General features: G+C 35.6%; 1 protein-coding gene across 2 annotated transcripts in view; it reads right to left on the reverse strand.

The window, feature by feature from the left end:
* Positions 1–18,444, reverse strand: part of WWC2 (WW and C2 domain containing 2) — a 252,848-nt gene that overhangs the window by 132,282 nt on the left and 102,122 nt on the right. For both annotated transcript variants that reach the window (XM_074228913.1, XM_074228914.1), the window contains exon 2: positions 12,126–12,235. In XM_074228913.1, coding sequence (XP_074085014.1) covers positions 12,126–12,235 — 110 coding nt within the window. The remainder of the gene's footprint in view (positions 1–12,125; positions 12,236–18,444) is intronic.

An 18,444-nucleotide genomic window follows, 5' to 3' on the forward strand; every position in this document is an offset into this window, starting at 1 on the left:
AATGAATAAATGAACAGATACAAACAAATAAAAGTGGTAAGCATTCTGCACTTTTTTTTTCATTTAATTATAAAGTCAATGCATATAAAATTTTTTAAATTATCCAGATGGAGAATAAGTATGATTATTCAAAGTCCAAAACTGAAGGCTAAAGAAAAGAGTTGCTATTTTGCACAGGAATGAGTCTTTACAAAGTATCCCTATGAATGATCTTAAAAATGTAGTCTATCCTGCAGCTGAACAAAGAGTACCTATACTTTCTAGACAATTCTTCAATTCTGAATAGTCAAATCCTAAAGTCAATTTAAATTCATATCAAAGTAACAGAAAATAAATAATTTAGTTGAGGCTAAGTTCTAACAAGAACCATGTCGCAAAAGTGGAGGATTTGGGGTAGATCAGCAGAACCACTTGGCTAGACTCTTGAATACCTCATGCTACAAGAATCTTAGTAAGTAGCACTTACAATTTATGAAATATTTTGCACAATTCACACAGGAATTACAAAAGAGGGCTCTCAAGGATACCTTTGAAAAAACTTAAAACAATGTTGTCCTGCATCTCCACTGATTGGATACATTTGCTGAATGTATCTAGGAAGACTTTATTAAAGGTAAAGATTCAAAGAAGTTACATTATTATGAAGGCAGGATTTTTGTTTCATTAAGATGTGGTGGCCCAAGAAGGTTACTCTATTATAAGGCAAAATGATTTGAATGTTGTCTTTACTACAGGAGTAGTAACACATTGCATAAAGTGCAAACATCACATGTCTCATGGGAATTCACTATTCTAAGAATTCTTATGAATGTGGAGTTTAAACATAGGAATAAATTATCAGAGCTCCCCATGGAAGCAACATTAAGAAGGTGAAATAGTGCTTATCATTCCCTCTATCTGGAAGGCTGGATGTCATCAATATGGGTTAAAAAAATGACCATGTTTAAACTAATTTACCTTTTCATGATATCCCTAATATATCCTCAATTCCTATGACCTATTCCTTACTTTCACTATAGTGTCACACATAAGGATAGTCACACCTTTGATCTTCCTGACCCATAAATATTCTATTTCCAGGATTCTAAAATTTTTTTCTTTTGACCATAACCTTTTATCACATTCAATTTCTTCCTGTGCTTCATTCATCATTCTCATCATGACTTCCAATGCCCTCCAACCCTTAGAACTCTCCATGACCTTACCTTGTTTTAGCTTTTTTCTTTCTTTCCTTTCCTCAACTTGACCCTAAGTTAACTTGTTCCTAGTATTTCAGGGCAGCTAGGTGGTACAGTGAATACAGTGACAGACCTAAAGTCAGGAAGACTCATCTTCCTGAATTCAAATCTGACTTCAGACACCTATTCTGGGCAAGTCATTTTGACCCTGTTTGCCTCAGTTTCCTTTGCCAAGAAAACCCTAAATGGAGGCACAAAGAGTCAGACACAACTGAACAACAAGCATTGTACATCCCATACCCCTTGTCCCATTGCTACTCAAATCATATTCAGCTTTATCTTTGAAATACTCCCACCATCCACCCCTTCTATTTTTCTCTCATGTTGCTAAACAGAGTTGAAGGAAGTCATTGAACCAGGCATGCTAAATGAATTCACTAAAAATTTATATTATCTAATTTTAACTGGGTTGACATTGTTACAAAACAATTCTTTTCCACTTGATTCTCTATCACATTCTCTACCAAAGCAACCATTCCAAACCTTGTCTTCTTTCCTCAAACTTCCCACAATATCCTATACATTTCCAGAAGATTTCATCTCATATTTTGCTTTCTAGCACTTAACAGAGTGATTTGCACAAAGGAGGTGCTTCATAAATGTTTACTGATTGATTAATAGAGAAAATAGATCTTGATCACCTGAGTTCTTTATCTTGAAACCCTGTATTCTCTCTTCTTTCTTCCAACCTCTGATAAAGAGGTGGCTCTTTTCAATGCCAATTTCTCAACAGGGTCCTGGGGTCCTACATACTTTGACAGACTGCTCCCAAAATTATCCCATCTCTCCTTCTAAGCACCTCAATCTTCTACTTTACCTTTCCTTTTTAATGCTCAGTTCCTAGGGAGAAAAATATGAATGCCCATATTCTCCACTTCCTTTCCCTTTCACTTCTCTCACCCCTGGAGCCTGTCTTCAGATCTCACCACTCTCTTCAAAGTTACCAATTCTTGCTTAATTGCGAAATTCGATGGCCTCTTCCCAATCCTCAAACTTCTTGACCTCTCTGATGCATCTGATATTGCTGACCATCTTCTCCTGATCATTTCTCCTCCCATTTCTTTTGAGCCTTACAGCTCTTTCTCAGTCTTTGTTACTGGGTCATTTTCCATAACACACACACACACACACACACACACACACACACACACACACACACACACAAATTATGGGTATATCACAGAGTTTTATCCTGGACTTTCTCCTGGCTGATTCCTCATTCTCAACTTATCAGCTAATTTGGGTTCCATGATCATCTCAAGGCTCTGTCCTTAAATCTGTGTATGTGACTGATTGTAAACCATCTGATCATATTTTCCTCTTCTACAAACTGAGGAGAATGGGACTAGATGGTTTCTAAGGTTTTACCTACTCTAAATTGTTATCTTAAGTTATAATGAAAAATCATGTCTTAGATTTTCTTTATAAAATCTTTAATTTTAGTCTTAAAATAAGGAAAGTAATAAGTAAAATTGGTGTTTCAGCTAACCTCAATGAAAGTTAACAGTACTCAAGTGACATTCTATAAATATTATAACCACAATGCTTTGTGTTTTGAAAATTATGCTGCAGAATTATCCTCGAGAACTGAGGCAACCAGTATTCAATACACACTCCCTTTGTTTTCTATTACTTCTGAAACTTGACCCCACATGGGCAGTATGTATATATTGGAAATATGCCAACATTGTCTGATGTTCAATTTATAGCCTCTGAAAGACCATGTTTAAATAATGTAGTCAAGAGGATCAATGCATAAATTGGGTCAACCAAGGAACATTTAATTACAATTTGTTCTTTGTAACGCAGCACTTTACAATCCTTTCACAATTCTACTAGGAACTTATACAGGTCTAATAACTCATAGGATCTCAAATCTATTCTTCCCCCATCCCACCCCAAGCTGACCTTTCCCCCTTAAGAAGACAAGGGGGGGGGAGGATTATCCCAAAAAGGAACTTGAAGTCAGACTGAAATAAGAGTATTTCATCATGTTTTAAATTTAACATTGAAACCCCAATTTTATATTTTGCCAGCTGCACAATGCTCATGGCCATAAAGAGAATTGGTATTGAAATAGCTCCACTGGTTGTCTCTCTTTACTAAATGAAAGAAAAAATAGAACCCAGGAGTCTCAAATTTCTCTTCTAAAATAGTGGTTCCTACATTTATTAAAATTCCAAATGCTCTCTCAGTCTTTTTAACGCTATTTTAACAAAATTCTATCCATCTTGTCTTTAAAAACAACTTGAGACCTGGCAGAAATACAGTAACAGTAACATAAGGCATCCCTTGGGCCAATTAAGGGTGCCTTGAGGGAGGGAGAAGTCAAAAAACTGGATTGGGAATCAACACTCCAGAGAAAACTAAAATTCAACACATATATTCTGCCTTAGTAACAACTAAAACAAATATACACACGTCAGGACTTTTTAAAAAAGGGGTTAACAAACAAGCTATACTATCCAATGATTTGTTCAATTCAATAGACATCTTTTAAGTATTTAATTTGTCTTATGTGGATAGATAAAAAATTTAGATAAGACACAGTCCCTGTCCTCAGAGAACTTAAGAGTCTAATAAAATCAGACATATAAAATTAACTTTAATATATAATTCTCCCCCTCTTTAATACTTCAAAGATTTGTCATTTCATCACTTCTTTGCCAGAGATTGCAACCCCTCAAGCTTCATCAGATTTGTCTGAGCTTGTATCCTGCTATAATAGCTTCCAATGCCATAAGGTGCCTTTATGGCACATTCCATAGAAGAGTACACATCAATTTGAGATAATCACTTAAGAGTTATGCAATGGGGCAGCTAGGTGGTATCGTAGGCAGAGCACCAGAAGTGGAGTCAGGAGGACCTGAGTTCAAAACTGACCTCAGACACTTAATAATTACCTAGCTGTGTGACCTTGGGCAAGCCACTTAACCCCATTGCCTTGCAAAAACCAAAGGAAAATTAAAGAGTTATGAAAGAAATTACTTCAAAAGATACAAGGAGGGGTGGCTAGGTGGCGTAATAGATAAAGCACCGGCCCTGGAATCATGAGTACCTGGGTTCAAATCCAGTCTCAGACACTTAATAATTACCTAGCTGTGTGGCCTTGGGCACGGGTTTAACCATTTGCCTTACAAAAAAAACCTAAAAAAAAAAGATACAAAGGAAGGGAAAAAAAGAGGTTGGAATGGAAGGAAGGAAGGAAGGAAGGAAGGAAGGAAGGAAGGAAGGAAGGAAAGGAGGGAGGGAGGAAGGAAGGAGGGAGGGAGGAAAATTTATTAAAAAGTTATCATATGCACAGCTATTTGACACATTGTATGCAGTGCTGGGGGTGAAATAAGAAAGACTCTTGCTTAATCCTCCCTCAGACATTTCCTAATCCATTCTTTGTTTCCTCATTTGAAAGTTGGAGATAAAAGCATCTACCTTGCAAAGGTAGATGTAGTGAGAATCAAATAAGATAGCATGTAAAAGGATCTGCAAATAGCTGTTTAACTCTTAATTAATTATTGCTATGATTATCATCATCAGTATCATTGCAAAGCCCTGGGCTAACTGCTGGGGCATCCAGGTAGCACAGTGGATTAAGTATTTGGCCTTGAGTCAAGAAAATTCACCTTCTTGAGTTCAAAAATGGCTTCAGACACTTACTAGCTGTGTGACCCTGGGCAAATCACTTCACCCTCTTTACCTTGGTTTCTTTATCTGCCAAATAAGTTGGAGAAGGGAAATAGGAAACCACTCCAGTATTTGTGCTAAGAAAAGTCCAAATGGAATCACAAAGAATCAAATACAACTGAAACAATGACTGGACAACAATAAATAGAAAAGTAAGCCAATCCCTGCTCTCTAAGAGCTCATTCTAATGGGGAAGACAACATGGATGGAAGTTTTCAGTTACAAGTCAGATGGAAATTCCCAGTCCTTAGGGTTTGCTGACAAATCAGATCTTTTTTTTTATGCCTCTTCTTTAAAGTCATTTACAAGAATTTATTTCTTTTCTGATTTTGAACCACTGGTGTTGAGAACCAAAAGATTATTACTAAACAAGCTTGAAGAGCATTTGGGTAAATTTTCAAGTAGGGACAGGAGACATGACAGGCAAAGTGGGAAAGGGTGGCTATATGAGAAACAAGGATTTCATATTGATTGGCAGGGAGTAGTTTGATTTAGTTAACTGGATTACAAGATGCATATAAGAAAACAGTATTAAGCCATGTTGAAAAAAAAAGAGGATTGTAATAGACTGTGGAGGGTCTCGAATTCTAGGCAAAGGACTTTATGGGCAATAAGTAGTTATCCAAATATTAGGGAACATATACAAGCTGCTTTATGAAAAAAGCATTGGAGAGGAAGAACAGAAAAAACTGAAAGAGCTCAAGATTCTTCTTTGCCTCCAAGAGTATATACATTTTCATCAAATGAAGAAAAAATACCTGATGACATATATGTATGTATATACACATATATGTATGTATATATATATATATATATATATATATATATATATATATATATATATACACACACACACACACACATACAGAGAGAGAGAGAGAGAGAGGTAAAATATTACAAGATATTTTACATGTATTAACTACACCACTATGTGTGGTAGACATCTCAAAAGATACACTCTACAAGTGTATCTCTGTTTAATAGAGGTTCAGACAATTTTCAGTGATTTTCCCATGGTCATATAGTTAAGACTAGAGGTGAACTTCAAATTCATATCTTTCAAGATTCCAAACACAGAACTAAGCTCTTTTTACCACTACAAAATATTTATTATCTTGACAGGATACAAAGCTGCAATGGACCTTAGTGTTCATTGAAGTGGATAGAGAGAATGGGGTTTAGAGTCAATGGGCCTAAATGTAATGAATACTACTCTGCCACCTACTATTTATGGAATCTTGAATAAGTTCTTTATTCCTCTATGTCTCACTTTCCTCATTTGTAAAATGATAGTTGCACTAGATCCCTAAGGTCTCTTCTACTTTTGAATCTATATTCTGCTCAGCATCCTTACAGATAAAAAAAACTGAGGAATATCAATTGAGTTTAAAAGATTCCAAGCCACTTAACCCCATTTGCCTTGCAAAAATCTAAAAAAAAAAATTCCAATTTTCAATCTTACCTCAAGATGAGTATTTCCCAATTCTAATGGTAAAGTCAAAACCTTTGAAAAACATTTCATACCTGATTTCAAGCTCTTGTCTCCAAATAAGGCAATATCCCACAAAACTGAAACAAACTAATAGTTTTAACAACTATAGTTTTCAAGGTCAGACTTTAAAGTATTGACCCAAATGAGACAGAAACAGTTTTAATAAACAAAACTCTTCAACTTCTTATCCCTCATAAAAAGAAAAAGGAAAACTGCTGAAACCGTGTAAAGAATAGATATAGCATCTGCACATACCAGCTGTTAAAATAGGGTGATACCATTTGCTCTCTAAACTGCTTTACAGGGATGTCTTTAAGATTAATGAGATAATGAACCAGGTCCTGTCAAGTGAGTAAACTACTTGCTGAGTGCAATTTGGACATTTGAGGGTACATCAAATCTATTAAGGTACAAGTATGTCATTAGTTCACTTAGGCAAAACGGAAGCCCAAAAACTTCATTATCTTTCTGATTGTTTTCAAAAACATTGCAAATGAATTTTTCTAATTACTTATGTAGAAGTCTAAAGATTAAATTTTTTTTTTAGGATTTTGCAAGGCAAATGGGATTAAGTGGCTTGCTCAAGGTCATACAGCTAGGTAATTATTATTAAGTGTCTGAGACTGGATTTGAACCCGGGTACTACTGACTCCAGGACTGGTGCTCTATCCACTGTGCAACCTAGATGCCCCCCCCCCTTTTTCAGGATAGGATTAAATTTTGAAAGAAAAATTCACTACAGCTGAACTGAAACTACTACGTGAAATACAAGATGCAAGTTGCTGAGCATACAACAAGGAAAAGCAGTATCCTGAAGAAACTTACTGTACAGCAGAGTGCAGAAGATACTTGTTTGTATAAACCAGGCATACTGAGAACAAAGGAAAGTCAAACAGATAAGGAAGGAAAACAGAGGAATGAGAGGGTATATCATGGAAAGGAGTGACATTGGACTTAGGGCTCTATGCTAGGTGGCACAGTGATAAAGCACTGACCTTGGAGTCAAAAGGACAGGAGATTGAATCTGGCCTCAGACATTTGACTACTAGCTATGTGACCTTGAGCAAGTCATTTAACCCTAATTGCTTCACATCCAGAACCATCTCCAGCTGTCCTGATTCATATCCGGTCATTGGACCCAGATGGCTTTGAAGGAGAAAGTAAGACTGATACTTAGCACAGCCCCCCCCCCATTCAAATTCAATTCATGTGCTTGTCATGGCATCATCTCCCTGATATCATGGTCCTCTTTGAAAATGAAGGACAAGTAAAAACATCACTTGTACAAAAATATTTATAGCAGCCCTGTTTGTGGTGGCAAAAAACTGGAAATTAAGTGAATGTCCTTCAGTTGGGGAAATGGCTTAACAAACTGTGGTATATGTATGACATGGAACACTATTGTTTTATTAGAAACCAGGAGGGATGGGAATTCAGGGAAGCCTGGAAAGATTTGCATGAACTGATGCTGAGTGAGATGAGCAGAACCAGAAAAACATTGTACAACTTAACAGCAACATGGGGGAAATGATCAAACTCGATGGACTTGCTCATCCCTTCAGTGCCACAACCAGGGTCAATTTTGAGCTATCTGCAATGGAGAATATAATCTGTATCCAGAGAAAGAATTATGGACTTTGAACAAAGACCAAAGACTATTACCATCAAATTAGAAAAAAAAGCATTATATTATTAAGTAATTTTACTATCTCATACTTTTTCTTCCTTAAGGATATGATTTCTCTGTCATCACATTCAAATGAGATCAATGTATAACATGAAACCAATGTAAACACTAATAGAATGCCTTCTGTGGGGGGTGGGGGGAGGAAAGCAAGAATGGGGGGAGAATTGTAAAACTCAAATAAAATCTTTCTTTAAAAAAATAAAAATAAAAGACTGTTGACCCTCTGCAAAAAAAAGAAAAAAGAAAATGAAGGACAAGCATTATTAAGGCACTGATGGCAATAGCAGGATGTTAGAGAATGTCCCCATCTTAGGCACCCAAGAGCATGTCAGAAGCAAGTGAAAGGAGACCAGAAAAAGGAGATTAATTCAGTGTGAATGGCAGAGAGTATGTGAAAGTAGGTAGTAAGAAGTAGGAAGTATGAAATAGGTTGGGAAGGCAGGTTAGCATCACATGGTAGAGGGTGGTACTAGAATGCCAGACTAAAGCAATGGGGAACCATAGAAGGTTTTGGAAAGAGTAGTGATGAGATGAGATCCTGGTGCTAAGAAAAATTATTATGACAAAAGAAGAAGCCATGTGTCAGAACTAGAAAAGACCTTAGAATTCACCTGTTCAACACTTTAATTTAATACATATGGAAAGTAGGATCCAAAGGCATTAATAAGAGATTTTCTCAGATTCCTCTGGCTACAAATCCTTTTCAATAGTGGGAATTTCATCAAAGGAAAGAGAATAGAGAAAAGAACAGAGGACAGAGTCTTGGAAATTACTTTAACTTAGGGACAAGAGAACCACTAAGTAGTGAGTGTGAAGGAGTTGGAGACAGAACAATCAAACTGAGGAGAACAAGAAAGAAAGAACGAAAGAATGAAAGGAAGGAAGGAAGGAACGAAGGAACGAAGGAAGGAAGGAAGGAAGGAAGAAACATTAAGAAAGAGATGTAAGGCAAACCATTTGGATTTGATGAGAATATGAATTTCCTTTAATTATAAATTTTTTTTAATCACAATGGCCCAGGTTGACTAGATAAGGTCCATATTAGGATATTATGGTTATATATTTAGGTGGAACATGCAGTCCTTATTTGAATATGAAGTCCAAGTAGCCAGTATACAACTATTTGTAGTTTATGATAATTATATAAATAAGTCTCAAACTCAACATGATGCCAGCTTTGTTCTCTTCAAGCTAGAGGTCAGACTATACAGAGTGGTGAAATGAGGTGAGGCTGTCAGACATTACATAGCTTGGTGAAGAGTAGATAGGCAGATATGTACCAGACCTGGGGGGAGAAGCGGACTAAGGACTTGGGAAACTGCTAAGTAAACTTGGGCTACGCAGCTGGATTTATGTGTGGACTTGACCCTGCAGCCTTCTGCCAACAATACTGTATAATAAAAGATATCTTTCCAAACCTCCTCAGAATTCCTTTGATCTCTCTGAATAAAGAACGTAGAAAGCAACATGGAAGGGATTTGTTTGAAACATCCTGCTCCCCTTGATTAAATAAGGACTTAACAGGATTTGCACTGGACTTAGATTTGGCTCAAGTCAGCAGAATTTACCTTACATTTTTATTTGCAAAACAAGAGATTATAAAATTGAGGTATCTGATGAGCAGAGATAGCTGGTAAGCTTCAGTAGGTCAAGCATGTTAAAGACTGGGGGAAAGGAAGGCTATGAGAATAAAGTCTTTATTTTTAGATGACTGTTTCAAGAGACTTCAGTTTATCATACTTATTAGAGATGGCCCCAAAGTATATGCTTGTTGAGTTCTCCAAACACCTTTCAGCAAAACAAAATGGCTTAGCCCAACTGGGAAATGTTTGAGACAAGGGGAGGGGAAAAAAAACCCCTTGTACCCTCCATCTTCTAAGGACCAACCTAAGTTAAGGGTGGGGTCGGGGTCATCAGCAAAAGTCTCAGGTATCAGGTAATGAATTGTTCTGATCATAAACAGCCAGCTGAGGCACTCAGGGCTTTCAAGTTGCCTGGAGAGAGGCACAATAGGATTTAGAGATGAAAGCAATGGCAGGGAACAAATAGTCCAACTCCCTTATTTTGCAGATGAAGACATTGAGGTCAGGAAAGGTTAAATAACTTAAATGAGATCACATAGGGAGTAGTTATCAAAACTAGAATTCCAATCAAACACTTTAAAGCTAGTGATCATTCTTCAACTTCACAAGAATTTCCTACACAGAAAAAAAATCACAAAAGTCTTATCAAATAATGAAGTAGAGACCACTCTTATTTTTTTAAAGCAATTAATCTCTTCCACACTTTAGTTTGCCTCCTTTGATGACAATCAGGAGCTAAAAACAAATGGGCATAACTAAAACAACTCAGTCTAAAACTCATCAGCTTTTGAATTTGCTGGGAAACTATGATTGGCTTTAAACTCAAAAATTTCAAAAATTTTTCAGGTAAGGAAAGAAATTCCAAAAGAATGAACAAAATTTCTCTTGAGCAGATTAAAAAGAAGATAGAAGATATAATTTGTGATAATTGTTATTTATTTTAAGTATCAACAAATATATACCTAGCTTTTACTGATACATTGGGTACCTACCTGTGTTGTCTACTTTAAAGGCCTTAACTCAATAATTTAACTCACCTCCATCCTTCATCATAGTGTTACTTTATGCCTAAGGGCTAGATTTCATGAGAATTGAAAAAAACTGTTGCATTTCAGCTATTAGTGATTCATAATACTGTATATGTCTCTGTTGACTTATTAGGAAATTTCATCATGTAATACTTCTTGCTAGCAAATCTTCTCTGGTTCCCTGTCTACCACCGGATTGATGTGAACATTTCATTATTCATTTCTGATTGCTTCCTCAGTAGAGCACCTTCCTTTGGTGGAAATTACTAGAGGAGTGGCCCTTTCATCCTAACCTCTATTTAACTTTTACAAGAGTCTCACACAGGATTACTCAAAGATGTATGAAGCTTTCTCTCATTATCAGGTCCATCTAACATATGGTCTTCATTCACTACAGATTTTCAGAGGGGTGAAGCATGACTTATTAGAGGAGAAAATGAATATTCATGCTTATGAAGATGAAACTTTTAGAAATATCCTTTACTGAAAGATTTTTTAAATAAATGATAATGTTTATATATATTTTTTTGGTTTTCTAAAAAAATACTAAGTGCAGTCAATACATTCTTTCTTTAATCTGTCAAAAGTTACATCAGCTTCCAACCTCAAAGAGAAGCTGCAAAAATTAAGAAATAACTAATATCACTTGTTCTAATATTATTGATCATTTAAAGATATCACATAGTATTCTCATTATGCAATGATTTACAATATAAAAATTTTTCAAAGAGAATTTTTTTAAAGTAGAAATCTATTTGACCATGTTCCAAAAGCATTTGCATTAATGAAATCCTTCCAGAAAGGTCTGAGAAGTTTATCTGCTACATAAGCTACAAGAGAACTAGCAAAAGGAGACTGAGAGGGAAACCTCCCATACCCCAGAGAAAACTGAGAGCAATTGTAGGAGAACACGGCTCTCTCCTGGGGAGCTATCATTGCATCAAAAGAGTATCTGCCATAGTGACCTAAGGGGGAAAAAAAGGCATCTATGTCTTCTTGGCCTCTTATAAGCAAAGCACTTTCAAAGACCCCATAGAGTATTCAGAGTGCTCAGGATTACTATGAGATAGGTTAAATCTTCAAGAGCAGGAGAGGGTCACTTACTCCTATTCCCCACAGTCTTGAGAGACCAAATATGACTAGGAAAAAATGATATTCCCACATAACAGCAAAATTAATAATAGAGTATAGAACTCTTTCCTTATCAGAAAATAGTGAATCCACTTTCTCACAGTTTATTATTCTCAAGTTGGATGGTTTTTGTTGTTTGCAATTGAGAAACTTCTCTTCCATTTTTAAAACTTTAAAGTACAGAGAAATTGCACTTTATAGACAATTAAACTGAGATAATACAACTAGATATATTCTGAACAGCAGATATTTGGTGTAGGTGTTTTAAAAAAATGAGAAACTTACTATTGATGTGGTCAATGTAGTAAACACCAATCTGGTGGTCAAATGCTGCTTCCCATCCCCATGGCAGCTCATCTCCAACACAATCCGCAAATGAAAGGGGTTTGGTTAACCTAAAATAAATCAAAACAATTAAGCCAGTGAGAATTATTCCTTGTATAAATAGAATAGAATGGAATAAGCATTTATTAAACAATCATTGCACTCAAACACTTTAGAAATAAGATCTCATTTGATTTTCACAGCACTGTGAGGCAAGTGCAATTATTGCTTCTCATTTTATAGCCAAGGATACTGAGGTTCAGGGTAATGCAGTTAGATATTTAGATATATTAGATTTAAATTCAAATTAATGTAATCCAACAAACTTCAAGAAGATGTTTCTTATGAGCAGATAACTCTGTTGGACATAAAGGTGAAAAAGATTGGGGGGGTTGGGGTGAAATATGCTATGATTGGGTCAGAGAGGCATGAAATATAGAAACCTGGAGATATGGAATAAAGGATAAAATACTTTGAGTTAATGGAGTCAAGGAAGGATTCATGGAGAAAGCAACATGTGAGATACACCTTGACATAAGAGGAAGACTTTTGAAAGCAAAGATGAGGAAGAAATGTATTGCAAGCACAGAGGAGAACCTGAATAAGGAAGGGGCAGGAAATGCTAGCAAAAGATCAGGGAATAGGGGCAGCTAGGTGGTGCAGTGGAGCACTGGCCATGGAGTCAGGAGTATCTGGGTTCAAATCCAGCCTCAGACACTTAATAATTACCTAGCTGTGTTGGCTTTCGGCAAGCCACTTAACCCCACTGCCTTGAAAAGATCAGGGAATGGTCTGATTTGGCCAGAAATGGGGTAAGGAGAAGACTATCGTGAAACAAGTCTTAAATTTCAGGCTTAAAAAGTTTGTCTTTATTCAAAAGGAAACAGGGAACCAACTGAAGAATTTGAACCATTGGGTGACATGGCCAGACCTCATTATTTTGGTAGCCAAATCAATGATGGGGTGCAAGAAGAGAGGTCAGCTGGGAGGCTATCCACAGTGCAAGGAAAAGGTAATGAGAGCCTATAATAGGAGAAAGAGAAGAACAGCTGAATCCAAGGGGAGATGAGGTAGAGGAATCAACAGAATTTTGAAACTAATTGGATGAGGCAAGGGAGGCAAAGGGAAGTCCCCAGAAAATTTCCAAATCTCAAACCTTGGAGGCTGGAAGAATGATGATACCATCAACAAAATGAAATAGAAAATATAAATGAGCAGAACCAAGAAAACACTGTATATGGTCACAGCAATACTGTTTTAAGAACGACTGACCAAATAAGTCATTTTGACTATTATAAATACCCAAATTATTTATAAAGGACATATGAAGAAAGATGCTTTTCAGAGAAAGAACTGATAAATAGAAGTGTATATATATATATATATATATATATATATATATAAAATAGATCTATGTATATATGCACACACACACACACACACACACACACACACACACACACACACATATTTGTGCCCAATGTAGAGGCCAAAGCGAGGGCGAAAGAGGAAAAAAAGAAATTTACCTAACTTTATTATATAGTTAAAAGAAATAGCAAGTCTTATATAGTAGATCTGCAGTTCATGAGCAATCATCTTTTTTATTAGACTATGTTTTGGAAATGCTTGTCCTATCCCACAATTTAAAAAATATAAGAATTAAATAAAAAAATAGGAAAGCTTGTACAAAGGAGACAAAGAATAGTTTTGTTTTGGACAAGGTGAATGTGACATAACAGTCCATCCAAGGTGACAAAGAATTAAGGTCTATATAGCAAGAAAAATAATAATAGCTATTATTACAATGATCATCTCTACAGTACTTAAAGATTTTCAAAGTTCTTTGCAAATATTGCCTCATTTTTGCCCTCACAAAACCCAGAGAAGTGGGTGCTATCATCATTTCCATTTAGACGAAGGTTAAAGGACATGACTTGCCCAGAGTCACAGAACTAGCATCTTAGGTCAAATTTAACTCACAGCAGAAGAGGCATATCACACTGTGTTGGAATGAAAAGAGAAAGATGTGACAGTTCTTTCTAGTACCAATTTTGCTCTGTTGTCACTAATGAGCTGTGTGGCCCTAAGCAAGGTGCTTAATTTCTCTAGGCCTGCTTACTTATCTGGAAAATGAGTGGATTGGACTAAATAATAACTAAACACCTTAAGGTCTTAAAAGGTTCTGACTATGATTCTATTTAGAACTAACTCAGGATTAATTTTGCCAAAACTGCATGAACACACACACACACACACACACACACACATGCACACTATACTTTAATGACAATTCAGTTTAATCTAGGCTATCTAAATGGAAACGGAAATTGTTGCTCCCCACAATGAGCCTAACTCTAAAAATGACCCCAATTTCAGCACATTCATTCATAGTTTTTCAAAACTATTTTTACCCATCAATACAGCTCATTTATATGATTGGAATGAAATTATTTAAATTCTAACTCAAAACAAAGTCAATTGAGCATAAATTGGAGAGGCTACTGTGATAGATTTCATTCTCTTGAATGACCTAACTTCAATCAGGAAAGGCCTCATATAGAAGCTGAACTCTAAATTCAGGAAAATTATGGATTGTGAGAAAGGATTGAACTCCAAGTATAGGGAAAGCCTGTTTTAAGCTATGGAGCTGAGATAAAGTATCACATTTGAGGAACTGAAAAATGGTTAATAATAATTTCTGGCGAAAGAAGTTAATCACTCATGAGAGAAAATAAATTACCTTTGTCCTACAGACCTGCCTATTGACACTTCTTTGATGAAAAGCATTTTTACCTAATTTCTAACAAATGAAATTGGAGATTCTAAATCAGAAAAGTAAAGTTTAAAATAAGAAATTTAAACATAAAAACATACACGAAGCTCATCTATTGGACATAATAAAAATCAGTCTACCAAAACAAGGCTAATATGAGACATTATTTGTTTTTTTTCTTCAAAATTATTTCCCAAGATTTAAATATATATTGGAGAATTCATTCATCTGCAGCTCTTAGTAACAGAACTACAAGAAGTTTGAATATTTCATAAGTGGATGATTTTACATAATTTGTTTCACCAACAGACTGTCCACCCACTAACAGGGTGGTCACATTCTCTCTTTATGAAGTTATCCACATTTCGTCCTCTCCTAAAATCACCGGAGAGACTATAGAGCTCCCAACACTTTTCATCAACTTAGTTCAGACTGCTGACAACATCACTGGGGAGCTGACTTTCTCCTTCATTCATGTTTGCCAAATGTCTCTTCTCTCTTTTCACTTAGTTCCATTTGAGCAGTCACAGAGTCTGTCTCCCACCCGTTACCCCCAATTGACCAAAATCTTATGGGACCACAGGCTAGATTTCTTCTGATTTAAAGCCCTACTACCACCACCATCCCAATGCCATGAACAAAAGGGCTAATGAATGACAGTTACTTCACAGTAAAATGTACATAAAGGCCATTTCTATCATCTCATGTATAAGACAACACTCTTGGTTTTCCAGAAGATGATATAATGATGCAGGGAAAGAAAACATCATTTCTGGAAATCAAGGGCAGTGAAAGAAGGAAAAGAGAAAATGGCTCTCCTTAGCCCTAAATCTTACTTGAGGAGTTTGATTCCTGGGATCTTAGGCAATGTGAATATTTCAGTTAATTGAAAAATAATCAAATCTAGATGATGTCAACTAAATATTAGACCCACTGCTTGAAAGAAAGTGACAATTGCTTTGATGAGGGCACTGTGGTACAGTTTACAGGAACCTGAAATTATGAAGACTTTAAATATTAATCACAAGCAAAGAATTACTTAAGCTTGAATTAATTTGGTTGAGGAACAGTAAAATAGCCTTTCAATATCAGGGTAATTTTCCTAAAGTGCCAGTCCCACCATTTCTTCCTCTATTCAAAACATTTCAAAGGTGCCCTATTACTGCCAGGATCAAAAATATAATCTTCTGTTTGGCTTTTTTTTTAATTCTTCATAATTTAGCTCCTTTCAACCTTTTGAGTCTTCTACAATCCAGTAATTCTGGCCATCTTTCTGTTTCTCTACTAAAACATTCCATTTCCAGACTCAGGGCATTTCACTGACTATCTTGCATGTCTGGAATCTCTCTTCATCTCAGTCTCCTGGATTCCCTAAATTTTTTTAAAGTCCAACTAAAATCCCACCTTTTACAAGATGCATTTTTTAGTCTCCCTTAATGTTAGTTTCTTCTCTCTGAGTTGATCTCCAAAGCTATCCTGAATACAACTTATTTTTACATATGGTTGCTTACATTTTGTTTCCATCATTAAATAAGAATTCTGGGATTGTTCTTTGTATTACCTAAGTTTCGCACAATGCCTGTTGTACAATAAATACCTTTTAAATTTAAATTTTATTTAATTTTTGTTACATTTTCAGTTCTAAACTGTCTCCCTCCCTCTCCACTCTGCACCAGAGACCACCTCTTTGACCTCTATTTAGATATGTATACTCACAAATATTTGAAATATATATATATATATATATATATATATATATGTATGTATGTATGTTTTTATCTATCAGTGTTTTCTCTGGAGATGTACTGAATCTTCTTTCAAATTCCATTGTAGTTGATTTGAGTATTTATGTATTTTGAATATAATATAAGCTATAATTTTAGTATTTACAATTTATAATAACTAAACTGTTCATAATTGTTCTTCAAACAATGACATTACTGTATACAACTTTCTCTTGTTTCCTCTCATTTCCCTTTTCATTATTTCATGCAAATCCTTCCAAGTTTTTCTAAACTCAACCAGCTCTTCATTTCTTATAGAACAATAGTTTTCTATTGTAATTATATACCACAATTTGATGAGCATCCCCTTAATGTCCAGTTCTTTGCCACCACAAAGATAACTACTATAAATATTTTAGAACGTAGAGGTTCTTTTCCTTTTTCCCTGATCACCTTGGGAAACAGACCTAATAATGGTGTTGCTGGGTCAAAGGATGCTCTCCAAAATGGTTGAATCTGTTCACAGTGCCACCAACCACACTAAACATTTAACAAAGGCTTGATGAAAATTTGTTCACTTCTTGTCTGTGGAAGAGAGTCCATAGTGGTCAATCTATTTGGTTTCATCATGGTGTATAAAATTAGAGTGACACAACTAATTACGTTAAGGGAAAGGAAATAGAGTGGTACTAAAAAGTGGGTAAAACACTTTCCATAAGTCTGTGTTTTAAACCTACTGATCCTTCCTCCCTTAGTTTAGAAAAAAACAGATGAAGCAGCTCCCTCTTCCCAATCAACATTAAGAAAGTCTTAGGCAGTTGTGTCCAGAGGTTCCAAGTATTTTCATAATTAGTGTTCATGTCACTTATAAAAGAATTCTATAAACCCTTGCCTCTCACCACAGCTTAATCAACTTACTCCAATTGGGAATTGTGTTTTTTAAAAACTATTTTCACAAGCATTTATTAACTCTCCCTCCCATTGCTCTCTTGATTAAACAATTTTTTTAAACATGAAAAATAAAACCCTCTTAACAAATATGCATAGTCCATAGTTGGCTCTGTTCAAACATATGTCTCATTCAGCATATTAATTCCATCATCATTTTAACAGGTCGTCAGCATGTTTCATTTTGAGTCCTCTGAATTCATGATTTATCACTTATCTAATCCTTCAAACTTGTGTCTCTTTATAATGTTGCTGTCATTGTATAAATTGTTCTCCAAGTTGTACAGACTCTGCATCAGCTCAGAGGGCTCTGCCATCTCTTGTGAAATGTCCATTTCATCATTTCTGAAGGCGCAATATTATTCCCTTATAATCATATACTATTATTTGTTTAGACAATTACCAATAGGCAGGGACTCCCTAGTTTCCAATTTGAGAATAAAGAAAAAAGTGGTTATAAAAATATTTGTAAATATGTATCTTTTCCCTCTTTCTTTCATCTCTTTGTGGGTTTAGGCTTTGGAGTTATTTTGCTAGATTAAAGGATAAACATAGTTTGGTAATTTTTGGAGCAGAGATACAAACGCCTTGCTAGTATGGCAGGACCGGTCCACAGCTACAGTACTAGTATACCTGGTTTTATATTTTGTTAAAAATGGAGAGATGTTTTAGACATCAGGGAAGGAGTCAGTGGGTAAAAAGAATGTATATAGGGAAGAGAAAAATAACTTGGACTTTTCTTATAGAAAGAAAAGTCATGATGACTTGCTCTAAATCAATGAAAAAAAAGCTTAAGTCTCTTTCAATCAGGGTTAATGAGATGGGCAGATTTATA

Source organism: Macrotis lagotis, chromosome 3 (assembly GCF_037893015.1).
Source record: "Macrotis lagotis isolate mMagLag1 chromosome 3, bilby.v1.9.chrom.fasta, whole genome shotgun sequence".
Lineage (NCBI taxonomy): Eukaryota > Metazoa > Chordata > Mammalia > Peramelemorphia > Peramelidae > Macrotis > Macrotis lagotis.